Source organism: Streptopelia decaocto (genome assembly GCF_964273445.1).
Source record: "Streptopelia decaocto genome assembly, chromosome: 12".
In the NCBI taxonomy this organism is placed as follows: Eukaryota; Metazoa; Chordata; class Aves; order Columbiformes; family Columbidae; genus Streptopelia; species Streptopelia decaocto.
In genome coordinates this window covers 16,658,655-16,678,607 of record NC_138667.1, presented here as the reverse complement: position 1 = coordinate 16,678,607, position 19,953 = coordinate 16,658,655, and the positions used below count along the sequence as shown (strand labels likewise).

At 54.2% G+C, this 19,953-nt stretch overlaps 2 protein-coding genes across 2 annotated transcripts in view; both read right to left on the bottom strand.

Annotated features, from left to right (window-relative positions):
• The window catches only part of PFDN1 (prefoldin subunit 1), a 30,577-nt gene extending 24,832 nt beyond the window's left edge, over positions 1 to 5,745 (bottom strand). Inside the window, exons 1-2 of the mRNA XM_082063291.1 lie at positions 5,650 to 5,745; positions 5,302 to 5,468 (exon numbers count right to left, since the gene is read on the bottom strand). Coding sequence (XP_081919417.1) covers positions 5,302 to 5,468; positions 5,650 to 5,742 — 260 coding nt within the window. The 5' untranslated portion in view covers positions 5,743 to 5,745. The remainder of the gene's footprint in view (positions 1 to 5,301; positions 5,469 to 5,649) is intronic.
• Positions 5,746 to 10,122: 4,377 nt separating this feature from the next.
• On the bottom strand, positions 10,123 to 17,264 carry HBEGF (heparin binding EGF like growth factor). The gene is made up of 6 exons (XM_082063290.1): positions 17,140 to 17,264; positions 16,620 to 16,790; positions 14,033 to 14,210; positions 11,868 to 12,023; positions 11,666 to 11,758; positions 10,123 to 10,599 (listed from the first exon to the last, which is right to left on the bottom strand). The coding sequence occupies exons 1-5, from the start codon at positions 17,180 to 17,182 to the stop codon at positions 11,686 to 11,688; spliced, it is 621 nt and encodes a 206-aa protein (XP_081919416.1). The 5' UTR covers positions 17,183 to 17,264; the 3' UTR covers positions 10,123 to 10,599; positions 11,666 to 11,685.
• Positions 17,265 to 19,953: the final 2,689 nt, after the last annotated feature.

Below are 19,953 nucleotides of genomic sequence, written 5' to 3'. Positions count from 1 at the left end.
GTAGGGGTCACGAATTAAGCTCTCCGCCTTTCAGGCTTCAACCAGGCAGAGGTTAGAGGATGCTCAGACCTAGATTTCTAATTTGTATTAAGACAATTCCACATAAAGTTTATCTATTACATTGACATATGCATATCAGAGCAGAGATGGACTCTAGGCACCTCCACCCCACAGCTGGGGTCCCTGAGCATTGGGGACCCTGTCACCCTGGCCAGACTCCCCTGGACTCCACAACGAGAAGTTCTTTGCTGCTTCTTCAGAATATCAGAGTGACATTTTAAGTGTCTGGAGAACTTCAGAAACGTTCCATAATTTTTTTGCAAAGTCATTTGGCACAGCAAGCCACAAAAGCAGGCGCAGTTCAAGCTCCCTAAAACATTTAATAGTTGTCTAGCATGTGTCCAAAGAGAACTCTGTACCATTGAAGAAACAGGCTGCATTTGCAATAGATCGCAGATTTCCTCTTTCTGGGGATAAGGACAAAATGACGGTGCCTTCCTACGGCCCTCGCTCCCCACACCAGCCTGACCTCCAAACTGCTGCCCTGCAACTGCGAAACTTCTTGAAGGTTCTGGCATTCATGTGCAAGCACGTTGCCTCTGGATCACAGATCAAATTGTCTTTTCCAGCAACAACAGCCTGCACAAGTAGTTTGTCTCTGTTCTGACCCTCACCTTCTCTGTTCAGATTTCATCACCTTTACACTTCCTCAGGTAGCTCCTTCCTCTGTGCAGGGAAAAAGTCAGGGATCCAGATGAATGGAACAGATTTGTTTGAATGTCATGTTCCTAGTCCCAACAAAAAAAATGTTTCTAAAGAGTTAAACACCTGCAGGCAAGGGAGACAAGCATCAAAGAAAAGCTCTATTGCTAATCTTCTATTACAATGCACATGGACTAAGTGGAAGAACTATAACCAAGAGGTTTATTCCAAGTAGGGCTAAATAAAACACCTATTTTTTTAAATTAGCTATTATTGTTATTGGAAGACCCCTTTTTCTGCTGCTTATACATTTGACAAACACTGACTTATCAGATGTGTCCATTCTATACCAGTTCTCCGTCTAAAAGTGTTTTTTTAATGAAATGCAGCTGTTTCCTAGAACTAACACACATCTTGCATACAAGCCATGGAAATTTTCTCTGAAGTTTCAGCATCCCATGGAGAAATTATGTAGAGCAGCAGAGCTATAACAGGACCAAGATATCCAAGAGATGACAAATGAGCAGCCCAAGGCAGCAGAAATATAATCAAGAACCAAGTGGGGGAAGGGCAGGGGGGAATGTGTTTGAGAAATCAGAAGATGTCAAGTTGGAAAGGAGCCTGTGCCCAAGACAACAAGCTCTGTTTCTGACCTGGAACAGAATCCAGGAGTCCAGACTCCCAGGATATGACAGGCAAGAGCTGCCCCTTACTTCATTGCTCACATCAAAGGCACCTGTACAGGCCAACTACTGCATCCCCCATGCATGCACCACTTTGATTTTTGCTTTCTGTGACAGCTCTCTAAAAAGATCTTGCAAACTTTTACAGGTCCACTCACACATAATCCTGTGAAGAACATTGTTCAGGCTTTATTTCAGAAAAACCTGAAATAAAAGCCAGCTGGGTGACAGAAACCCTTACAGCTTACACACATGTATCATGCCACACAGCCTCTGATTCCCCATGCACCATCTACCAGCAACCCTGTCTTGTTCAACACAGAGCACAAACAGTGGTCAAGTAGCTGGACACAAATTGTTTTCTTCACAGTTCAGTGCCTGATTGTACTTACTAGACACACCAGACTTACTGCGGAAAATAAAATCTTCCTGGTTTCGATAGCTAGATAGAGGAGCTTCAAGTTTATGAACTCTGTACTGACCAGAGGCTGAGAGCAACATGCTTGTCTGTGGCATTTATTTAAGTTTTGCAGCACCTGTCAGCTCCTCAGCAGCTGGGCTTCAGCACCCAGCTCCACACAAAGCCTTACCCAAGGAGACTGGTGAGAGAGAAGCCACTCGGATTTCACAGACCAGCCTATAGTTAGTAACTGAACCATAAAGATTAAGCCTTGCATGTCCTTCAGTTCTTTGTGAGCTTTTTGAAATGCGAGCGGGAAGCACAGTACAGCCACTCTGTTCTGAAATGATGCGTGCTGGTAGAATCCAACACCAACCTCTTACACACACACAAAGTCAAAATGCAGCTACTGCAGCTGTATTGAGGGATGTGTGGTAGCACTTGCTGGATTCAGGGGTTCAGGAAAGAGCTCACAATAAATTTATGAGGTCTCATTTTCAAACAAAACCAAGAATCACAGTAAAAGTGGTAATGTGTTTAAATCCCAGGAACATTTCATTTGTGGATGGTCCAGCCACCAAAAATCTGAACCGCTATTAAAAAAAAAAAAAAAGGTCAAAATCATGTTATTACAGCTGTGCCCATAAAACACTATACTCGCACAAAGTCATTTTATAGTGACAGCTGTAATAACACACTATACTTGCAGAAAACCCTGAACATACATTTGTGCTACATCGTTTGCTTGATTTTTTACTATCTTGTATTTTTGTGGGTGTTCTACTATGCGTTGTAGAAGTAAACTCACAATAAAGCAACATCAAACCAAAACTAACCATGTATTTTGTCACGGCATTAAAAACTGCAGTGCCCTCCTCGCTGTGCCTAGCACAAGTGCCAGGCATTTTCCGTCTGTAAATAGGGATCTTGTCCAGGTTACGGGTTAAAAGAATGTAAAGGGAAAGGTCTGAAATATTCAGACAGAATTCTGAAGCTTAAACTTTTAGCATAGTTCTCAAAGAAATATGATGATATCAGTTCACAAATAGCTTAAGCAGAAGTCCAGCATAGTGGGAGTTGTCTCAGGCTACGTAACATGCCTTTCAAAAGAGTATGAAGTAACAGAATTGAAATGTATTTGGCAAGACGCCACCACTCAGATGATATCCCAGCCTCATGGATATGTACAGTACGCAGCAGTCCATCATCTCATACTATGTGGCACTGACATTTCTTCTGTCAAACCAAAAATAGCTATAGCAAAAGTAAACTGAGCCCCACATGTGGAGGCTAGTAAGGGCCTCTGCATGTTATACACACTACAATATATTTAAAAAAAATAAAAATAAAAAAGAGATCAAATAGAGGAACTACAAAGGGACTTTCGCATTTACCAGCAGTGCAGGGAAAGCCTCTCAGAAAGGAAGGAGGCTCAAGATACGGGTTCAGAGAACAAAAACCACACAACTGCTTTCCAAGTAATACAGAAGCAAGTACAGAACAAGGCAGACTTCCTCCCAGGATGCAGCACGTCACCACAGTTCCTCAAGCCTTCAAATTCCATGAAGACCTGGAGTATCTTATCCTACAGAAGTGTACATACTAGTCTCCTGCACATACACCAAACCACCAAAGCTAAAGAGGAAAAAAACCACAAACAAACAAACAAAATACCTACACAATAACAACACACAGAGAAACACACAGGAATGGAAGCACAAAACTTATTTCAAAGAATTTAGCTATTCAAGCAAGCTGTCAGATGAGACTGATTATCAGAGTTAACACTGATGCAGACCTCCACCCTTTATGGATGACCGAAACCCTCTAGAGCTCCAACATTTGCCTGCTAGATTATGCAAAAGAAATTGAGCCATTATAAGTATCCCTTTGGTGGCTTAACTCCCACGTCTGTGCAAGCCAATGAAGCCAAAAAATTACAAAATCTGCAATTCCACTTCAAAGAACATGGCTTATATGTCCAGAAGAACCATTACCAACCAACCACCTCCTTTGGCCTCTAGTGGAACACAAGATGCCAGACTGCCCTTGGATTTTAGCTCCTGTTCAAGGACTGCTTTAGCCTGCTTTGCTAAAAGCCCAGACTTGAGCAATAAATTCTCTACTAGGGGTTGACGTGGGCTTCAGGAAGAGCCTCACGTCCTTGGTGCATGTTCTCCACACTAGGGAGTGACAAAGATCACACCAGAGCATTACTGCCAGTTGGCAAGGCAGCCTCCAGCCCCAAGGCAAGAATGGGCAGAGCTCACAGAAACATCATTATCAAGCTAAGGCAGCAGAAAAAAAATAAATTTAAAAAAATGACTGAGTAGTATTCAGAAGAAGAGCACTCAACCTATATTTGCATAGTGACTAGTACAACAAAGCCCATGAACAGTTCAGTGTTCACATATTATCATAATGTAAATATTTTTCTGATGGCGCCTCTGCTGCCCCTGAGGAACGAGAGCTGCCTGCCATGCCTGAGCCACCCCAGCTGGTCACGGAAAGGTGAGCCAACAAAGATTCCCAAGAAGACTGTTGCTCCTCCGGCTGCTGCACACAGAGAAAGTGTAAATGGTTTAGACACAAATAAGTGTCTCTTACTCCTAAATGGGAGGCAGAAGCAGAAAGCAGGACAATGCATTTCAGCCAGCGCCAAAACAACATCTGCTACCCTATAAAGAAGCATTCTGTGTGTCTTCTGACTGTTCCAAACAAAAGTGTTCACTACACCTACAGCTGCCCAGCTCAAATCAGTCTCCTCTTGCAAGGGACCAAAATCACTCTCCTTTTAAGGTAGCAGTCACTAGTATACCCACAGAAACCAAATATTTCATTTGCCTACATGGAAAAGTTTATCTACTGGGAGCCAAGAAGAGGACTATCATGCTGAATACATCCACTAGCCTGGGTATAACTTCATCTGAAAACTCGCAGCAAAGGGCAAACTACGCACCATCCTGGCTTCCCAGTCCTGCCGCCTCCTTGCAACTCACTCCGAAGATTGCAAGGTCTGATGGATCAGGATACTTGCAGCCTGACCTGCCTTACTGCTCGACTCTGTGATCATCCACTTCAACACGGAGAAGGCGGGTAAACAGGTCAGTACAAACACCCCTTTTAGCAGTAGTCAGAGCAGATTCAGTGTTTCACAACACCACATCCTGAGCTGGGCAGAGTCATCTCTATTACCCAACTCAAGAGACACAAGAGATAAACCATATTACTCTTGAATTAGAAACACTGAAGTCTAGCATGATATTTACCAAGTGAGCACTCTCCAGATTTGAAACCACTTTGTACAGTCTCCTATCAGGGGCTGAAGTCAAACAGAAGAGCGTTGAGGAAATTAATCAAAACACATTGTATTTGCATAGTGACTAGTACAACAAAGCCCATGAACAGTTCAGTGTTTAAAAGTTATCATTTGGACAGGCACCCAACACATGGAAGCACTTCTACCGGCCTGCAGCTAACCCCCAGACACAAACCCCTGTGTCCCCCGGTACTCACATCCTACCCACGCCCTCGTACATGCGGGTCTCATCCACCAGCATCATGACCTCCGTGTCGGTGAGGTGGGCGTGCTTCTTGGTCTTGCTCAGCTGCTCGATCTGGATGTCGGCCAGCTTCACCTTCTGCTGCGTGTCTATCACCTTGGCCTGCAGCTCGGTGAAGGCCTGCGGGACAGCAACGGCCGTGAGGGGCGGCCCTGACAGCCAGCGGCCCTGCGCTGCTACAGCTGAGCGGCGGGGGCCGAACCGGCTCCGCGCTGCAGGGCGGGAAGGGACCGGGCACACACCCTGCGGGACACGGGAGGACACGGACAGCACACACGATCCGCCCCGGGGGAGCTCGTACCTTCTTCAGCTCCAGATCCACGGGCGCCGCCATCTTGTCCCCGCACGGCGCCTGCGCGCTGAGGCAGCGCCGGTCCCGCCTCCTACTGCGCATGCGCAGGGCGGCCGGGCGGGCTGTGCGGGACGGGGTGTTCCCGTTGCCCCGTCCCGCGGGGTCCCTGTCCCGGTGACCTCCGGGAGCCCCCTGAGCCCGGCGGTACCAGCTGGGGGGAGCGCACACCCCTCCCCGCTGGCGGCCTCAGCTCTGCCAGGGCTTGGAGCCCGGCAGCCACCTCTGTGCCGCCCGCCAGCACAGACGCGGGGACCCTCGCCCGGCCCCGGGAGCGGGTCCTGGAGCACCCGCCTGGAATATTGTGTCCAGTTGTGGCCCCTCAGTTCCAGCAGGACAGGGAACTGCTGCAGAGAGTCCAGCGCAGCCACCAAGATGCTGCAGGGAGTGGAGCATCTCCCGTGTGAGGAAAGGCTGAGGGAGCTGGGGCTCTGGAGCTGGACAAGAGGAGACTGAGGGGGGACTCATTAATGTTTACAGATATATAAAGGGTGAGTGCCAGGAGGATGGAGCCAGGCTCTTCTCGGTGACAACCAGTGACAGGACAAGGGGCAATGGGTGCAAACTGGAACACAGGAGGTTCCACTTAAATTTGAGAAGAAACTTGTTCCTGGTGAGGGTGGCAGAGCCTGGCCCAGGCTGCCCAGGGAGGTTGTGGAGTCTCCTTCTGTGCAGACATTCCAACCCGCCTGGACACCTTCCTGTGTAACCTCATCTGGGTGTTCCTGCTCCATGGGGGGATTGCACTGGAGGAGCTTTCCAGGTCCCTTCCAACCCCTGATATTCTGTGACTCTGTGAATGCCCAGGGAGGTTTAAACTGTGCTGTGCTCACCAGGCAGGGTGGTGAGAGGCTGGGGGTTTCCCCATGGAGGGGCTGGCAGTGCTGCGTCTCCTGCTGCCACAGCACCTGGCAGCCTCTGCCCACAAATGAACACCCTTCGCTTCCTCCAGCCCCAGAGCTTCCTTTGGAGCTTTCCCAGATGGGCAAGGGGTGAGATTGTTACGAGGCCATCAGATGCCTTTTGGGCGAAGGCAGCGAAGACTGAAGTGTTTGGTGTGCCACTCTGCAGACAGAGTCAGGCAGGGGGAACCTGCTGAAACACCCCTATTAAAAAATGCAGGATCTGACCTTCAGGGACTCTCAGCTCTTGTTGCCACCTGCTCCCGGAGCACAGCTGCCCTTTTCAGTGACTTTCCCAGCTCTTTCCAGCCACCCATCCACCATCCCCCCGGCACTGCTACTCACCAGTGCGGAGCTGGAGCTGGGGGACAGTCCCCACTGCCTGCACCCCCTGCCTGCGAGGGCAGCTGTGTGCCAGTGTGGGGCCTCTTGCTGTGTCCCCAGGTGACTAGGGGAATTAGTGTCACCTCTCTGTGGTGGCAACGAACCCATGGGAGGTGCCTCATTGTGGCAAAGCCCATCCCAGGCTTGGGGCTCAGGGGCTGGGTGAGGAGCTGGGCAAAGCCACCAACCCCGCTCAGGAGGAAAATCAGCTGAATGGAGCCAGGCACAGGGGTGCCACCGCCCACTTCCAAAGGTCTCTGTTTTCTGACCCCCAAAACACAGGGCTCGGTCACTTTATCTGGGCGCCTTTGGGGTGTCTCTTATGCCGACTCATGCATTGCTGCCTCCTCCATCCAAACCCTGCTTCATTGTGATGACAAAAGGCACTGACGCACGGCTGCCAAGGTGCTGGGGCAGGCAGGGGAGAACTAGTTATTAAATTGACAGATGCAATATATTGCAATTTTTAATTAAATCCGCACCTGGGATTTTGAAGGTCTCCTAGCTTTGACCCTCACTCAAGAGAAGAGACTGAGAAGGCGCAGGGCTCTCCTTCAGGTACGTGGCCTTTGCCCACCACGGAACTAAGTGAGCCCAGGTCAGGGGCTGGGACACACCCCAGGTGTAAGAGTCACAAGATGGTCGTATGATGGTGCAGTATTTGCCTGAAACATCATCATTAGGAACTGAGAGAACTGACACCGTTAAGCTCTTCCCACCAGAGGATCCCAGACCACAACACAAGACCAGCAGGACTCTACGGGACCAGAGGGATGCCTTTGGAACTCGTCTGGTGGTAATCAAATCCTCATTTACACCTTTTTCTTTTCTTTCCCTTTTTCTTTTTCCTTTCTCCTTTTCTCTACTCTATTTCTCTCTATCACGTGCTGCTTTACGGGCAAAATAATAAAGTAACACTGTTTGATTGAATTATAACCCCTTGGCATTTTGGTTGCCTTAATTTTGTGCTTTGAGATCAAGGTAAACGAACTGTCATGAGTCCATCACCAAATGGACACCAGGTGATGGTGTTTATTGGCTGGGTACGTGTTGTGTCATCTGTAGACAAGCCAGGCACAGGCATCAGTAGGATCTGAAAGGAGATGCCAGAGGTCACAGTATGGAGTCAGTGACAGAGGCAGCAAGTGGGCTTGACACGGTGGCAGCCAGCAAACTGGCTGGTGACGCATTTGTGTTCCTGGGTGTGTGCCTGGAGGGGGGTGGAAGGCCAGGCTGCTGGAGGCCACCACTGCCTTCCCCAGGACCCACTAGTGCTCAGCTTGACCAGCTGCCACAGCGGCGCCCTCCCGTCCAGGGGGGATGGTGCGGTGGTGAACACTGCTTTCCTGGCACCCCATTCCTGCAGGCGCAGTCGGGCGAGCAGCCTGGTTCCCCCCGCAGCGTGTGTGCACCCCAAGTAGGACAGAGGCTGTGGGACACCTCCTGTTTCGTGGTCACAAGCACAGCTGGACCAGGGAGCTGCCCTGGGGTTCTTCATCCCTGCCTTAGCCAGGGCAAGAGCATCTGTAGGACTGTCAGCCTTTCCCAGCCCAGGGGGGACAGAGGGACCCAGCCCACAGACCCAGCCAGCCTCCCACTCCCTACGTCTCTAAAATGTTTCCCATCCCTTGGCCTGTTAAGTTACCACCGATGGGCTGCTGGCCTACAGAGGAGCGAAGTGAACAAGAAGACATCCTTGCAGGGAGGGCAGAGGGCAGCTGGGCTCCGGGCAGAAGTTCCAGCTGTCTGCAGAAAAGCCTTCCAGCGGGGCTGCTCCCAGTGCTCGCCAGGGTAGCGCAGAGCCCCAGGCACGCAGAGCTGCCCACCGTGAAAGGCAGAAAGGCGGCATGGCTGGAGCAGCTCTGGGAAGGGAAACAGCAGCAGCACAGCAAGGCAGGGATGCAACCAGGCAACCTGGAGCTGAAGGGCCTCCCACACAGCAGCTGGAGGCATTATTTGCTTAACAGACACTGAAAAAGGCCAGAGTTTGGAGTCTCTGATTAAACTGGCACTCCCACAGCATTAAGGTTCAGGTTTGCACAAAGCAGAGTCAGTAACTTGTTTCCCTGGCTCTGGGACTCAGGACACTGAGCTGTTGGGGTGATAACACAGGAGGGTGCCTGTTGTCACCCACTCGCTTCCCATCTGCTGTAGCCATGTACTTTAGCCCTTCTATCTCAGGAAGCACTGGAAAACCAAAGTATTGCTGTGTTCTCCCTTCCCACAGCACCACAAAACATACTGGCTGCATAAGAGGGAGGAACCTGCATAAACACTTCATAAGCAACCCCTCCTGCAGTGAGCAGGAAGCTTAGTTCATACTTTACCAGAGCTAAATTTTGGCTAAATTAAGCCAAAAAGCTCTGCAGGCTACTCACTGCCTGGCTTCAGTGCAGTGCAGGAACAGGAATGGAAAGCAGTAGCTTAGCACTCCCCTTTGAAAACTGAAGTTTGACATCTGCTGAAGGGAAAGGGACTGGAGGAAAACAGGTTTCCTGCAGAGGTGAAGCATTTTCTCTGCTTCAAGGCTCTCCAGTAGAGCCAGCATCTCACCCTGATCTCAGCTCCCTCTGGGGAAGATCAGGGAAGAGGAAAGAAGCGATTTGTGAGTTATTTTCACTGCAAAGTCAGGAATCAGTCCCAAACCACGATCTGAAACAATGCTCACTGGAATGGCCGCAGCCCCAGAAGCCTGCAGCCACCTCAGGAACTGCTGGAATCCTCTGCAAGGGAGGTACAAGTCCACCACTTGATTTTTTGTTGTCTGGCTTAAAAATCGGGAATCAGCCTCATTTGGATTGATCAACGGCCAGAGTAGTTTCATTCATACCAGAGGCAGCTTTGCTTGATGAGCAGACACCCAAACATCACATCCCTCACGGGGTATCATCTGGCAAAGATGCAGATCTCCAAAGCAGCACAGACAGGGCTGGCCTGGCTGCAGGACGGTCCTGCCACCAGCCCCTTGTACCACATTGCTCTGCCACCCCCCAAGGACAGCACAAGCCAACCCAGCAAACCCAGGATCTCTGCCACTGTCTACAATACTCCACCAGCCAGGGCATGTTGCTACATGAACTCCTCAGAGGTCTGACCCCTTCCCACCTCTGTCATTAAATTAACGACCCCAGCGTTTGTAACAAAGTGTTATTTATTAGAATATGACATTGCACTTAAAAAATAAGGGAGGTCTGACCCTGTCATCTTGACTTAACGTGAAGGATGCAGAGCCAGACCTGCAATAAATATAAATACTATGTACAGTTTATCTAAAATAAATATATAATTTAAAATGAAAAATATCTTGTTAAATAGCTGTTACCCTCCCACCCCTCCTGCGCCTAAGAAAGCCCCGAGCCCGGTCTCCTCGCCTATCACAGTTTGTTCCTGGGCATGCACTGCAGTGGACAGAGAGCTGCTGAAGAGCCTCTTCTGAGGCTCCTCCATCCCGGAGGTGGCCATGAAGTTCCCTGCAGTGATGCCGCTGCCCGACCAGCGCCAGGCTGGTTCTGTCCTCCTGCTCCAGCAAGTTCCTGCCACTGTGGGCTCCCAGAGACAGCGCTGGCTCCCCGGCTCTCGCCTCTTCCAGGAGGTAGAAGTGTGCTAGTGCCAAGCCCTGCAAGACAGCGCCAGAAGAACTCACAACAGGGCCCTGGGCCACTCCACTCACAGAGCCGTTCCTGCGTGGCAGGGCCAAGGTGCCCATCCCATCCCATTCAACCCAGCCCAGCAGGACAACCCTCGTGGCCACTGAAGCCCCAGCAGCACCAGCCACTGCCGGGCTGGACCCCGGAGGCTGGGGCAGCGATGGGTAAGCATTCCCCACACAGGACCAGCAAGCTTCCCTCCCAGGGACCGCAGCACATTTCCCCTGGACACATCCACCCCAATAATCCCCAGCACAGAGTGGACAGCGATGAAAAACCTTGTGCTGAATCACCCTCCCCAAAATTCAACTCCTACAAACAGCTAAAAATCCCACCCCCAACACTATTACTAATGTTACAGAAATTCTTTGAAGGCATTACTTCATCCTCACAAAGAACAAAGAATTTTGTTTTTAAAAGACATCTAATGTCAGGGTTTGGACCAGACCAGAGGAAGCCTGCAAGCTTCCCAGCACCCGGCCACAGCCACCCCTGGGGCAGGGCACACCGCGCCACCCAGCCACAGTAATAGTGCATGGGGCTGGCAGCAAGTTTCCCCCATGCAAGGCATTACACTGCTGCAAGTGAAAAGCAGAGTGGGAGTGAAAAGGATGCAGATATATATACACATAGGCAATATCTAAGGAAGGGAAGTGACTCAGAGGGTCAGAGAGAGAGCAGAATGAGTGGGAAAAAGAAAACAAACAGAAGCAGCTTCTCCACTTCGAAACATCCCCAAAGCACACGGCAATGGGGCAAAGCAGGGACTTAAGGTTAGAAAGGAGGTGGTGGTGGTTGGGGATGTCAAGGGACAGGGGCTTGAGCAGGAAGGGGAGGAAAGAGGGCTGGGGCCACACAGGTCAGCCCAGGCTCTTGGTCCAAATCCAATGAGTTGATTCTCCAGGCCCAAACTGCCTTCAGCTCCTGCCTGGCCCTGGCACAGGACCCACACACCAGTCCCAGCCAGCATGAACAAGCAGAGCCCCCAGCTGCCCACCAGCCCCACTGCTGCCCCATGCCCAGCCAGGGGCTCACCTCACCAGCACCCGGCATCTTCAGTGATTCACAGTGATGCCCAGCTTGATTTTCTCTTCATTTTCTACATCGTAGACACCCCTCTTGTGACACCTGTGAGGCCAAGCAAAGAGATGTTCACAGCATGAAGTCCCTGCCACCCTTCCCTGCACATGGTGTTTCCAGGGACAAGGATCTGACAGCTCAGCCCTGTTGCACTCACCTGAGCATCAGCAGGGCTGCGATGATGATGAGACACAGGGAGGACAGGATGACAGCGACGACAGCCAGTGCCGTGGTGTGGTCGTATGCGCTGGGGGGATGCTCCACAGGCAGGGAGAGACCGTGGCATCTCTCTCCATGATATCCTGGCTGGCATCTGGGCAAGACAAAAAGTCTTAAAGGTTGGTGGTCACCAAGCACAGAAAGTCATTGAGTCCCTCAGACCTTCGTGGAAAGTAGCTGCCTCTTTGCTCAGCCTTAGCCAGCAACCTGCCCATTCCCACTGGTCCCCCTCACCTGAGCTGGGAGGTTTGGTGTCACCATCACCTCCTTGGTACTCGTAAATTAAGTTTCTCCTGCCCCAAGCACCAAGCGAACACTCCTAGAGATAGTGAGCTCTCCCCAGCAGAAGGCACAGGGTCTGTGCTCTTCCTAGTCATCACCAGGCTGCCCAGACCACCTCTGGAAGTGGGAAATCCCACACAAGGGAGCAGAAAGGCAGCTGGACCGGAGCTCAGCCCTCCCCTCGGAGCAGGACATCCCTGCACACCCTGCCAGCCAGAGAGGTGCCACCTCGCTGTAGACTCGGGAGGTTACTCACATAACAGAAATAACGCTCTGCAACAGAGCTGAGAGGCTGCCAACCCTTCCTGTGAGTCAAAGCACACTGATGCAGCCAGATATATATATATCTACCTATTTCCAGCGCCACTGGCCCTCAAGCTTATCTCCAAGACGGGGTCTCAACCCAGTCCTCCTGCCTAGCTTCCAACAATGCCACATGCCAGTGTCACCTCCCAGCCACAAGCAGCAAGGCTGGGCACAAGGCAGAGGTGCAGGACTCAGCCCAGCAGCATCCTCACCCCATTCCACACCCCAAGTACCAGCCCAAGGAAGTGATCCAGGAGACCCTGTGACATGGGCAGCCAGTCACCGAGAGCAGCTACAACCAAGTGAAACCAGCCAACACAAGACGTTGTTATCAGAGGGGACCGGGGGAGATAGCTACTGTTCCTAAAAACCATGATGGCTCTGGGCAGATGTCACCCAGGGATAGGCCACCTGGATGGAGAGGTGCTTGCCTGTGTCCCAGGTCCTCACCCAGCCCCAGGGATTTGGGGAGGACAGGAGGCTGGGCAGGGGACACGGGGCTGTCCCAGTCCCAGGCAGGAGCTGTACCCCACATCACACTGGGCCACCAGCTCCACCAACAGAGATGTCCTCCTGCTGGCAGTCCCGAGCCCCCTGCGCAAGGGCCCAACTTCGAGACAGCTTCCAGGCAGAGAGAAACTAAGCGGTTCAAGGAGCTATGCGGAGCCTGATCCCTGCGGATTGCAGGGCATGAGATCTTGTGGGCACTATAAGCCAGGGAGCTATTATCTTCCCCAGGCTTCAGGCACGGGGCTGGGTGGCTCAGAGGATTGATAGCAAAGAACAAAGCCTCTTATATATCTGCCAGCTCAACCCCTGCCCACGTCAGCAGGGATCAAATGTGCACCCCTGGGTATTTCCTGTGGTAGCAGTGCTGGATCCAGGTGCCCCGGCAGCAGGCAAACCCTTTCTCCTCTGCTTGCCTCGTCCCGTCTCTGGTCTGCAACTGCACCCTGGCGGGTGGCAGAGCGGGATATGCACTGCCCTGTATTTGATTAGGGCCAAGGGATGGCTTGGACATGGCTTTGGCAGACTGTCCCCAAAGGCCAGTCCTCCCTGCCGGTGCCACGGCAGAGATGTTCTCCTGCCTGCAGCAGCACATCCCCACAGCCGTGGGAGCCCCAGACTCTCAGCCAAGGCTGGCAGCAGCCAGGGGACACAGCGCTACAGAGCCAGGATGGGTCTCGCCAACCAGACCCGCAAAAGACCTTGGCTGCGAGACCCCAGCCCCTGCTCACCACCCTCCAAACCCCACCACCACCACGACTCTTCAGGCAGCAGCTCAGCCAGAGCGCACTGCACCGGCAGGGAACGCTGGGTCTAAGTCCATGACAATCTTTGGTGGGGGTTGGACATTGCTCAAGAAGCACAGGGGAGAGGCCAAGTCAGAGCCACCCCAGCACGGACGGGGACATGCACTAAAAATATCTCCTCTGCTCTTCCTCTGCACAGCACGGAGAATTGAAGGAACCATGACTAAGGCTCCCCCGGCACAGGCACACGCCAGCAACTCACATGCAGGAGGGAGCTCCCAGCTCTCGGATGTATTTGCATTCGCCGTGAATACAGAAATCCTTGTACTTCCGCAGGCACGGGTCTCTCTTCTTCCCCAGGCCTTTGCCTTTTCTTCTTTTATTCCCGTTCCCTTTCTTCTTGGGAGTAACCAAGCCTTGAGGCTTTGACAGGAAAGCAACTGCAAAACAATTTAGGAAGAAGAAAACGGGTCAGATCATTTCCGCGTGTCAGCTGAAGAGGAGGCAGAGCAGCAGACGCTGGGCACTCCCGCAGCCTTTTGTGCCGTGATCTGCCCCAAGCAGAGGACTTTTTCCTTTTCTCTTTTCAGCTTCTCACAAATATCATGGCCTTTCCGATTCGTAAGAACAATTCTCAAGGAAAGAAAGGAACCAGGGTGGAGGGGAAACAGAGCTTTATGCATCTCAAATGTTGCTATTATATGCACCAGTTTCCACTGAACACAGAAAACTGTTAATTGCCCCTTTATCTGGCCTTTTTTTTCCCCTGATGAGTGCAGTCTTTTGTAAGACCCTATTCATGGCTCTGATGGACTCTCCTTCCTATGGATACAAGGACACTTTGCACACCCGGAGGAGGATTAAGAGAGCAAGCCTGGCTTAATTTTTGGTTTTGCAGAGCCAAAGAGATGGCAAGGGCCGCATTCCCATGAATTACAAAGGTATGTATTTAATTGCAGTGCAGAGACCCATGGCTTTTGGCACAAAGCCAGCTCCCAGCTGGGTTGGTGGGAACTGGAGCACTGAGCTCCTCACTTGGAGACAGACTGAAACCAGCAACATTATTTGAATAGTTTAAAGACGTGCTGATAGCCCAAAAATCAGCCTCCAGCTTGATCTCGCAAGGTGCTGAGATGCTAGAGAGTGCTCACTGCTCCGAGAGGGACCTTTCGGCTGTCCCGGAACCACAGCGCTTAGTAACTCCAGTGAGCCCAGAGAAATATGAACTAAGCCCTGTGCTACTCAGGAAGGAGAGGATGGCCAAGTCTAACCTGGCAAGTTGTAACCTGCCTAAACTTCCTGACGTAACCAAGCCCATCTCCTCCTCCCCAGCGAGCACCTCTTGTGCTGCATCATGCCGGTTGCACACCTGGCAAAGTTATTTCATGATTTCGACATCATTCACGCTGGAGAAAACTGATACTCCAGGAAATTCTGCAGCTTGGAGAAACTCCCGGATCCAGGTGAGGCGCAGGGCTCTGTCCGCTCCCCTGCAGGTTATCTCCCAGCCACAGCCAGTGGCCACACAGTGGTGCTGACCCTGCCAAGCCACCTCCACTGTCACCACTCCTCCTCCTCCCCAGGGCTCCGTCCCTTAGAACAAACAGAAAATCTGGAAGATCTTGCTGGTAGGAAAACTGGTCCAGCCCAGGTGGGCAGGGGATGCTCAGATACCCTGGGGGCTGTGGCACAGAGGAAGGTGCCTCCAACACAAAAGGCAGATTTTTTTCTGACCATAGCTCAGCTCAAGATATCAAGAAAGTGCTCCAAGAGGCCTCAGTAACCAAATATCCCCCATCCCCACAGACAAAGGTCAGCCCATGCCTGCCAGATCACTTGCTCTAGGACAGGGTGCCCTCCTCACAGGGATGCACAGAGGAGCAAGCTGGAGCATCTCCCTCCCAGCAGGAGGAATAACAGTGCTTCCCGGGGGCTGTGTGCCCTTGAATGCAAGGGGGTCAGCCTGGTTTTGCAAGTTCCTTGTCACGGTCTGATGGCACAGCCAGAAGCAAAGAAAAACATGGCAAAAAACAGAGTGTGAACTGTACAGGGTAGAGTGTGCTCCTCCTGCTGCCAGATTACTGATCTCAGCACGTCACGTGCAAAGCACAGGTACAGGTCACGCTCCTCAACCTGCAATGGGCCCCTTGTCCCACCCTAATGAGAGTCCCCAGGACAGTCTCTGGTCCCAAGCTGGGGGAAAAGAGCCAAGCATGAGTGCCCAGCAAGCCTAACAAATCAACAGTGTCCCCAACGCCCCCATAGCAGGGACTGCCGGCTGACTAACCCTGCCTAGGCATGAGGAGCAGCCATGTGTGGGCAGCGGGTGAGTCACAGCGATCCCCTTGCCGGCGGCCACCCAACCGAGGCCACCACCCGGAATGCACTACAGTCCCACGGGCTGGGCTGTGCACCTGCGGGCAGGGGCTGCCGTGCCGCCCAGAAAGGCTCTGCCTTCCACCTGGCCAAGGAATAGGGGGCCCGGGAACTCGGGACACCCGTGCCAGGGACTTCAGGGACACAGCCCCTGGCATGAGGTGAGGAGCTACCAAAGCCCATTTGCTCTGTGCTAGTGCTCCACGGGCTGGCCCCACTCAGGGCTTCTGCCATGGGCGTTCCGTACCCGGCAACTGGGGGTCCCCCGCAACTCCCCCAGAGCGGGAGTCGGAGCTGCTGGCGGCGAACCCGCGGCGCTGAGCCGAGCCCAGCCTGGCCCCTCCGGCTCCAACCACCGCCAGCCCACCTCGCCGGACCGCACCGGCCCCACTACCCCGAACCCATCGGAGCCCCCGCCTCGATCCACCCCCAGCCATCCCAAGCGCCCGGGCGGCGGCTCCCTCCGCCCGTACCTCTCGGCAGCTCGCTGAGGTCGTCCCCCGACGCCGCTCCGCCGCTCTCCTTCTCCTGGCTGCCGCCGAGCAGCGGGGCCGTGGCCGGGACCGGCGCCCCGCCGCCGCCCTTGTGCAGGACCTCGTTGTGCAGCTCGTCCCGATCCAGCCCGCCCGCCGCCGCCGCACACACTTTGGGGAGGGGGGCACGGTCAGACGGGGCGGTCTGACCCTGTCCAGAACCCCCCACAACATGTCCCACCCGGGACCGGAGCCGCCTAGCCTGTGACCGGGACCTCCCCCACGCGTGACAGGGGACCAATTTTTCTGTCCGCCCCCACTCGTGCCCGGGACCCTTCACCCGGAACCCGGGCTGTGCCCGCGCTGTCAGTGCCCAGGGCTGGGACCCTTCACCCAGGACCGCGCCTGCGTTGCCCGGACCACCCCCCGACACGTGTCTGGGACCCCTCACTTGGGGGACACGTTGTTCAGGATCGAGGCCGCACCGCCCGTGCCCGGGACCCCCCCCGGGTGTCCGTACCTGCCGCCAGCAGTGCGTGGATCAGCACCGCCCGTCCGTCCATGACCCGCGGGCACACGCGTCCCAGCCGCTGCCAAGACCCCGCTCCGCTCAACCCCGCACCGGCACCCGCTCTCCAGCGGCGCGGCCCCGCGGCGGGTAGAAGGCGACGGGGCGGGACGGGGCGGGTCTTCTGGCCGTCCCGCCCCCGGGAAGGGTTTCTCCGGCCGCCGTGGGGGGGTCCCGCCGGCCGGAGCCAGCTGGGGCAGGGGGAAAGGGGCCGTGGCGCGGGGGGCACCCGTCGGTCCGGGGCTGCCGAGGCTGGGCGGGCTCATCAACGGCGCACCGGTACCAGCCCCCTTTCTCCAGCACCGGGAACCCAGCGCTGTGGGCCTGGGCGTCGTGGAGAGCCCAGGGGAGCTCATGATCTCTTTAGGGCTGCGGTAAAGCTGTGGAGGGAAGGAGATGGCTCAGGAAAGCAGAAAGGAAACTATATTGACTGGTCTCAGGCAGGGGCAGAAGAGGGGGCGTCACAGTGGGCACCGTGGGATGCTGCTGGAGGGCATCCGCTGGCTGCTGGGACTAGTGCAAACGTGGCCTGGGAGGTTTTGGGAGGAGCAAGTGCGCCCCACCAGAAGAGCATCAGGCAAGAGGCAGCACCTCATGGTTCAGAGCTAAAACCTCCTCCTGGCCTTGGTGATAGGGTGGCACCCTAATAGAGGACAGGCTTCCAGCCACTTGCCACCCTGTACTGGTGATGGGAGAGGGGTGGCAGTGGCAGCTTGAGATGGTGGCAGAGACCCATTTTGTCCTCAAGTTCACGTTTGAGCCCCGAGGGAGAGCCTGATCAATTCAGTCACAGCTTCAGCTTGAAATCCCCTCCTAGTTGGCTGCTGTCCTTGTCTCCGCCATCCTAGCCTTTTGTGACCATCGTGTTTGGGGACTATCATCACTTCTGGGTCCCCTTCACCACTCTGAGGACTGCTTATTGTGTTTGGCCTTGTCCTCAGCCCAGGTGATGGCCCAGAAAATGCTGCTGACACCAGCACTGGGCGAGCCCAGAGTCTTGTCCCAGCTCACGCTCCGGCTGCAGGACATTGCTGTTTCCTCGAGGTCCTGAGCCACCAGCCTCGCTGCCATTTTGGGTTCAGCAAGGCATGATTAAATATTCCTGCCATTGTTGTCAGCATCTCCAAGGAATACTACCGGATTTGGCAACCCCCCTGCTCACACCCTCCTTCTTGCTCAGACTTGACTTTTGCAATTGTTTGCTGGATGTTTTTCCTTCCGCCTCCTCTGGCCGTCAGAAGCCTGAAAACCTTTGGCAGCAGAGCCAGGAGGGTCAGTGGTGGCCTGGCCAACGGGCTGTGTTCGTGGGGAGCCCCACACGGTGGCTCCCCGGTAGGCCCTTCCATGGGGATAGGGTTTTCCTCCCTGCCAGTTCACCAGGACACCCCCGAGGCTGGGTGTGCGTGGGCAGCGTGCGCAGGCAGTGTTTGCTGGCTGACCTGGCACCTCGGGAGAGGGAGGCATTGGCTCACGTCAGCTGCCAGGGAGGCTGCCGGCACATAATGCTGGCAGTCGGCAAGGGCAGGGGGGCTGCAGGCTACCTTCCTGCCTGCCTCCCTGCCTCTGCCTTGCTGCCTTCTGCTGCCTTCACCCCTCCTGCCTACACTGCAGGGGGCAGAATGAGGCCAACCCCATTGGGCAGCTGATGATGTTGGAGAGAAGCTGGTTGTGCGGCTGGAAGGAGCCCTGGGAGTCAACCATGGGGCAAGGGTTGGACATGGAGGAGGTTCGCTTGTACTTAGGAATAGTGGTGTTGATGGGGAGGGGTGTCCCCCACTGCCTTCCCCAGGGCTGGATCCAGCACCAGCAACTCCCCAGCCTCAGCTCCTGGCCCATTTGCTGTGAGACAGGTACTAGCACCCTGGTGACCAGTATGTGCCCACCCACACTCCCCCGAAACATGACTTTGGCTGTGGTGGTGCCTGGCCCCATGCCAGGCTGCTCCTGGGGCTCAATCCTGCCCAGATCCGGTGGGTTCCAGCACAACCCGCCCATGCTGGCTGCGTGTTTGTGTTGCCTGCCCCCGTGTTTGCACTGCACACAACCTGGCTGTTTGTTTGCACAGAGCCAAGGGAGCCAAGCCCGGTGACAGCGACAGCAGGCATGCTGCAGGCAGAGCAGGCACAGGGCATTGCTCTCCACTGGCAGCACCTTGCTGGCCATTGCATCTCCCTGTGCGTGGCAGGGTGACGAGGCTGTGCCCGCATCCTTCCTTCCCGCATGCTCTGCAACATCCGCTCGCCCGCCGCAGCCCACGCGGTTGCCCTCCACACGCCAGGGAGGCTGCAGCCCCGATGCACTCCTGGTCCTTGCCATGGGTCCCACCACCAGCAGCCCCCTCTTGCCCCACTCTGGATTTCCTCAGCAGTGACACATCCTTCCCCAGCACATGTCCCCACATCCTCTTTCTTGGGAAGAGCTGCCAAGTGCCGTCCCTCCTGCCATGGGCACATACACCCTGGCGCAGGCACCAACACTGCCACTGGCTATCCAGCATTGGCCTTGCCGTCCCCTCACCAAAGCCTTGTGGGGTGCAGGAGGACTTGAGGAGACCCTGCGCCCCAGAGTGCAAGTGCAGCTTTGTCCATGCGAGCCAGTAGAAGGAGGCAGGGGGGTCCCCAAGCTGGCAGCTGGGGATGGTAGGAGCCAGCCACACTGTGACCCGCCGGGCTGACCTGTGTTTTGGGATCGTTGTTTTGGGCTTGGCTCCCGTGTATTTCTTTGTGGCCAGTTTAAACTGGTTTGCAGCTTTTATAAGTTGTGGGA

What these genes read in the sequence shown, in the direction of transcription:
- HBEGF (XM_082063290.1), bottom strand. Translation starts at nt 17,182, where the DNA reads ATGGACGGACGGGCGGTGCTGATCCACGCACTGCTGGCGGCAG. An exon ending in CCACGCACTGCTGGCGGCAG is followed by an intron (nt 16,791 to 17,139) that starts GTACGGACACCC and finishes CCCTCCCCAAAG; the next exon opens with TGTGTGCGGCGGCGGCGGGC. An exon ending in GCAGCCCTGCTGATGCTCAG is followed by an intron (nt 11,759 to 11,867) that starts GTGAGTGCAACA and finishes TTGGCCTCACAG; the next exon opens with GTGTCACAAGAGGGGTGTCT.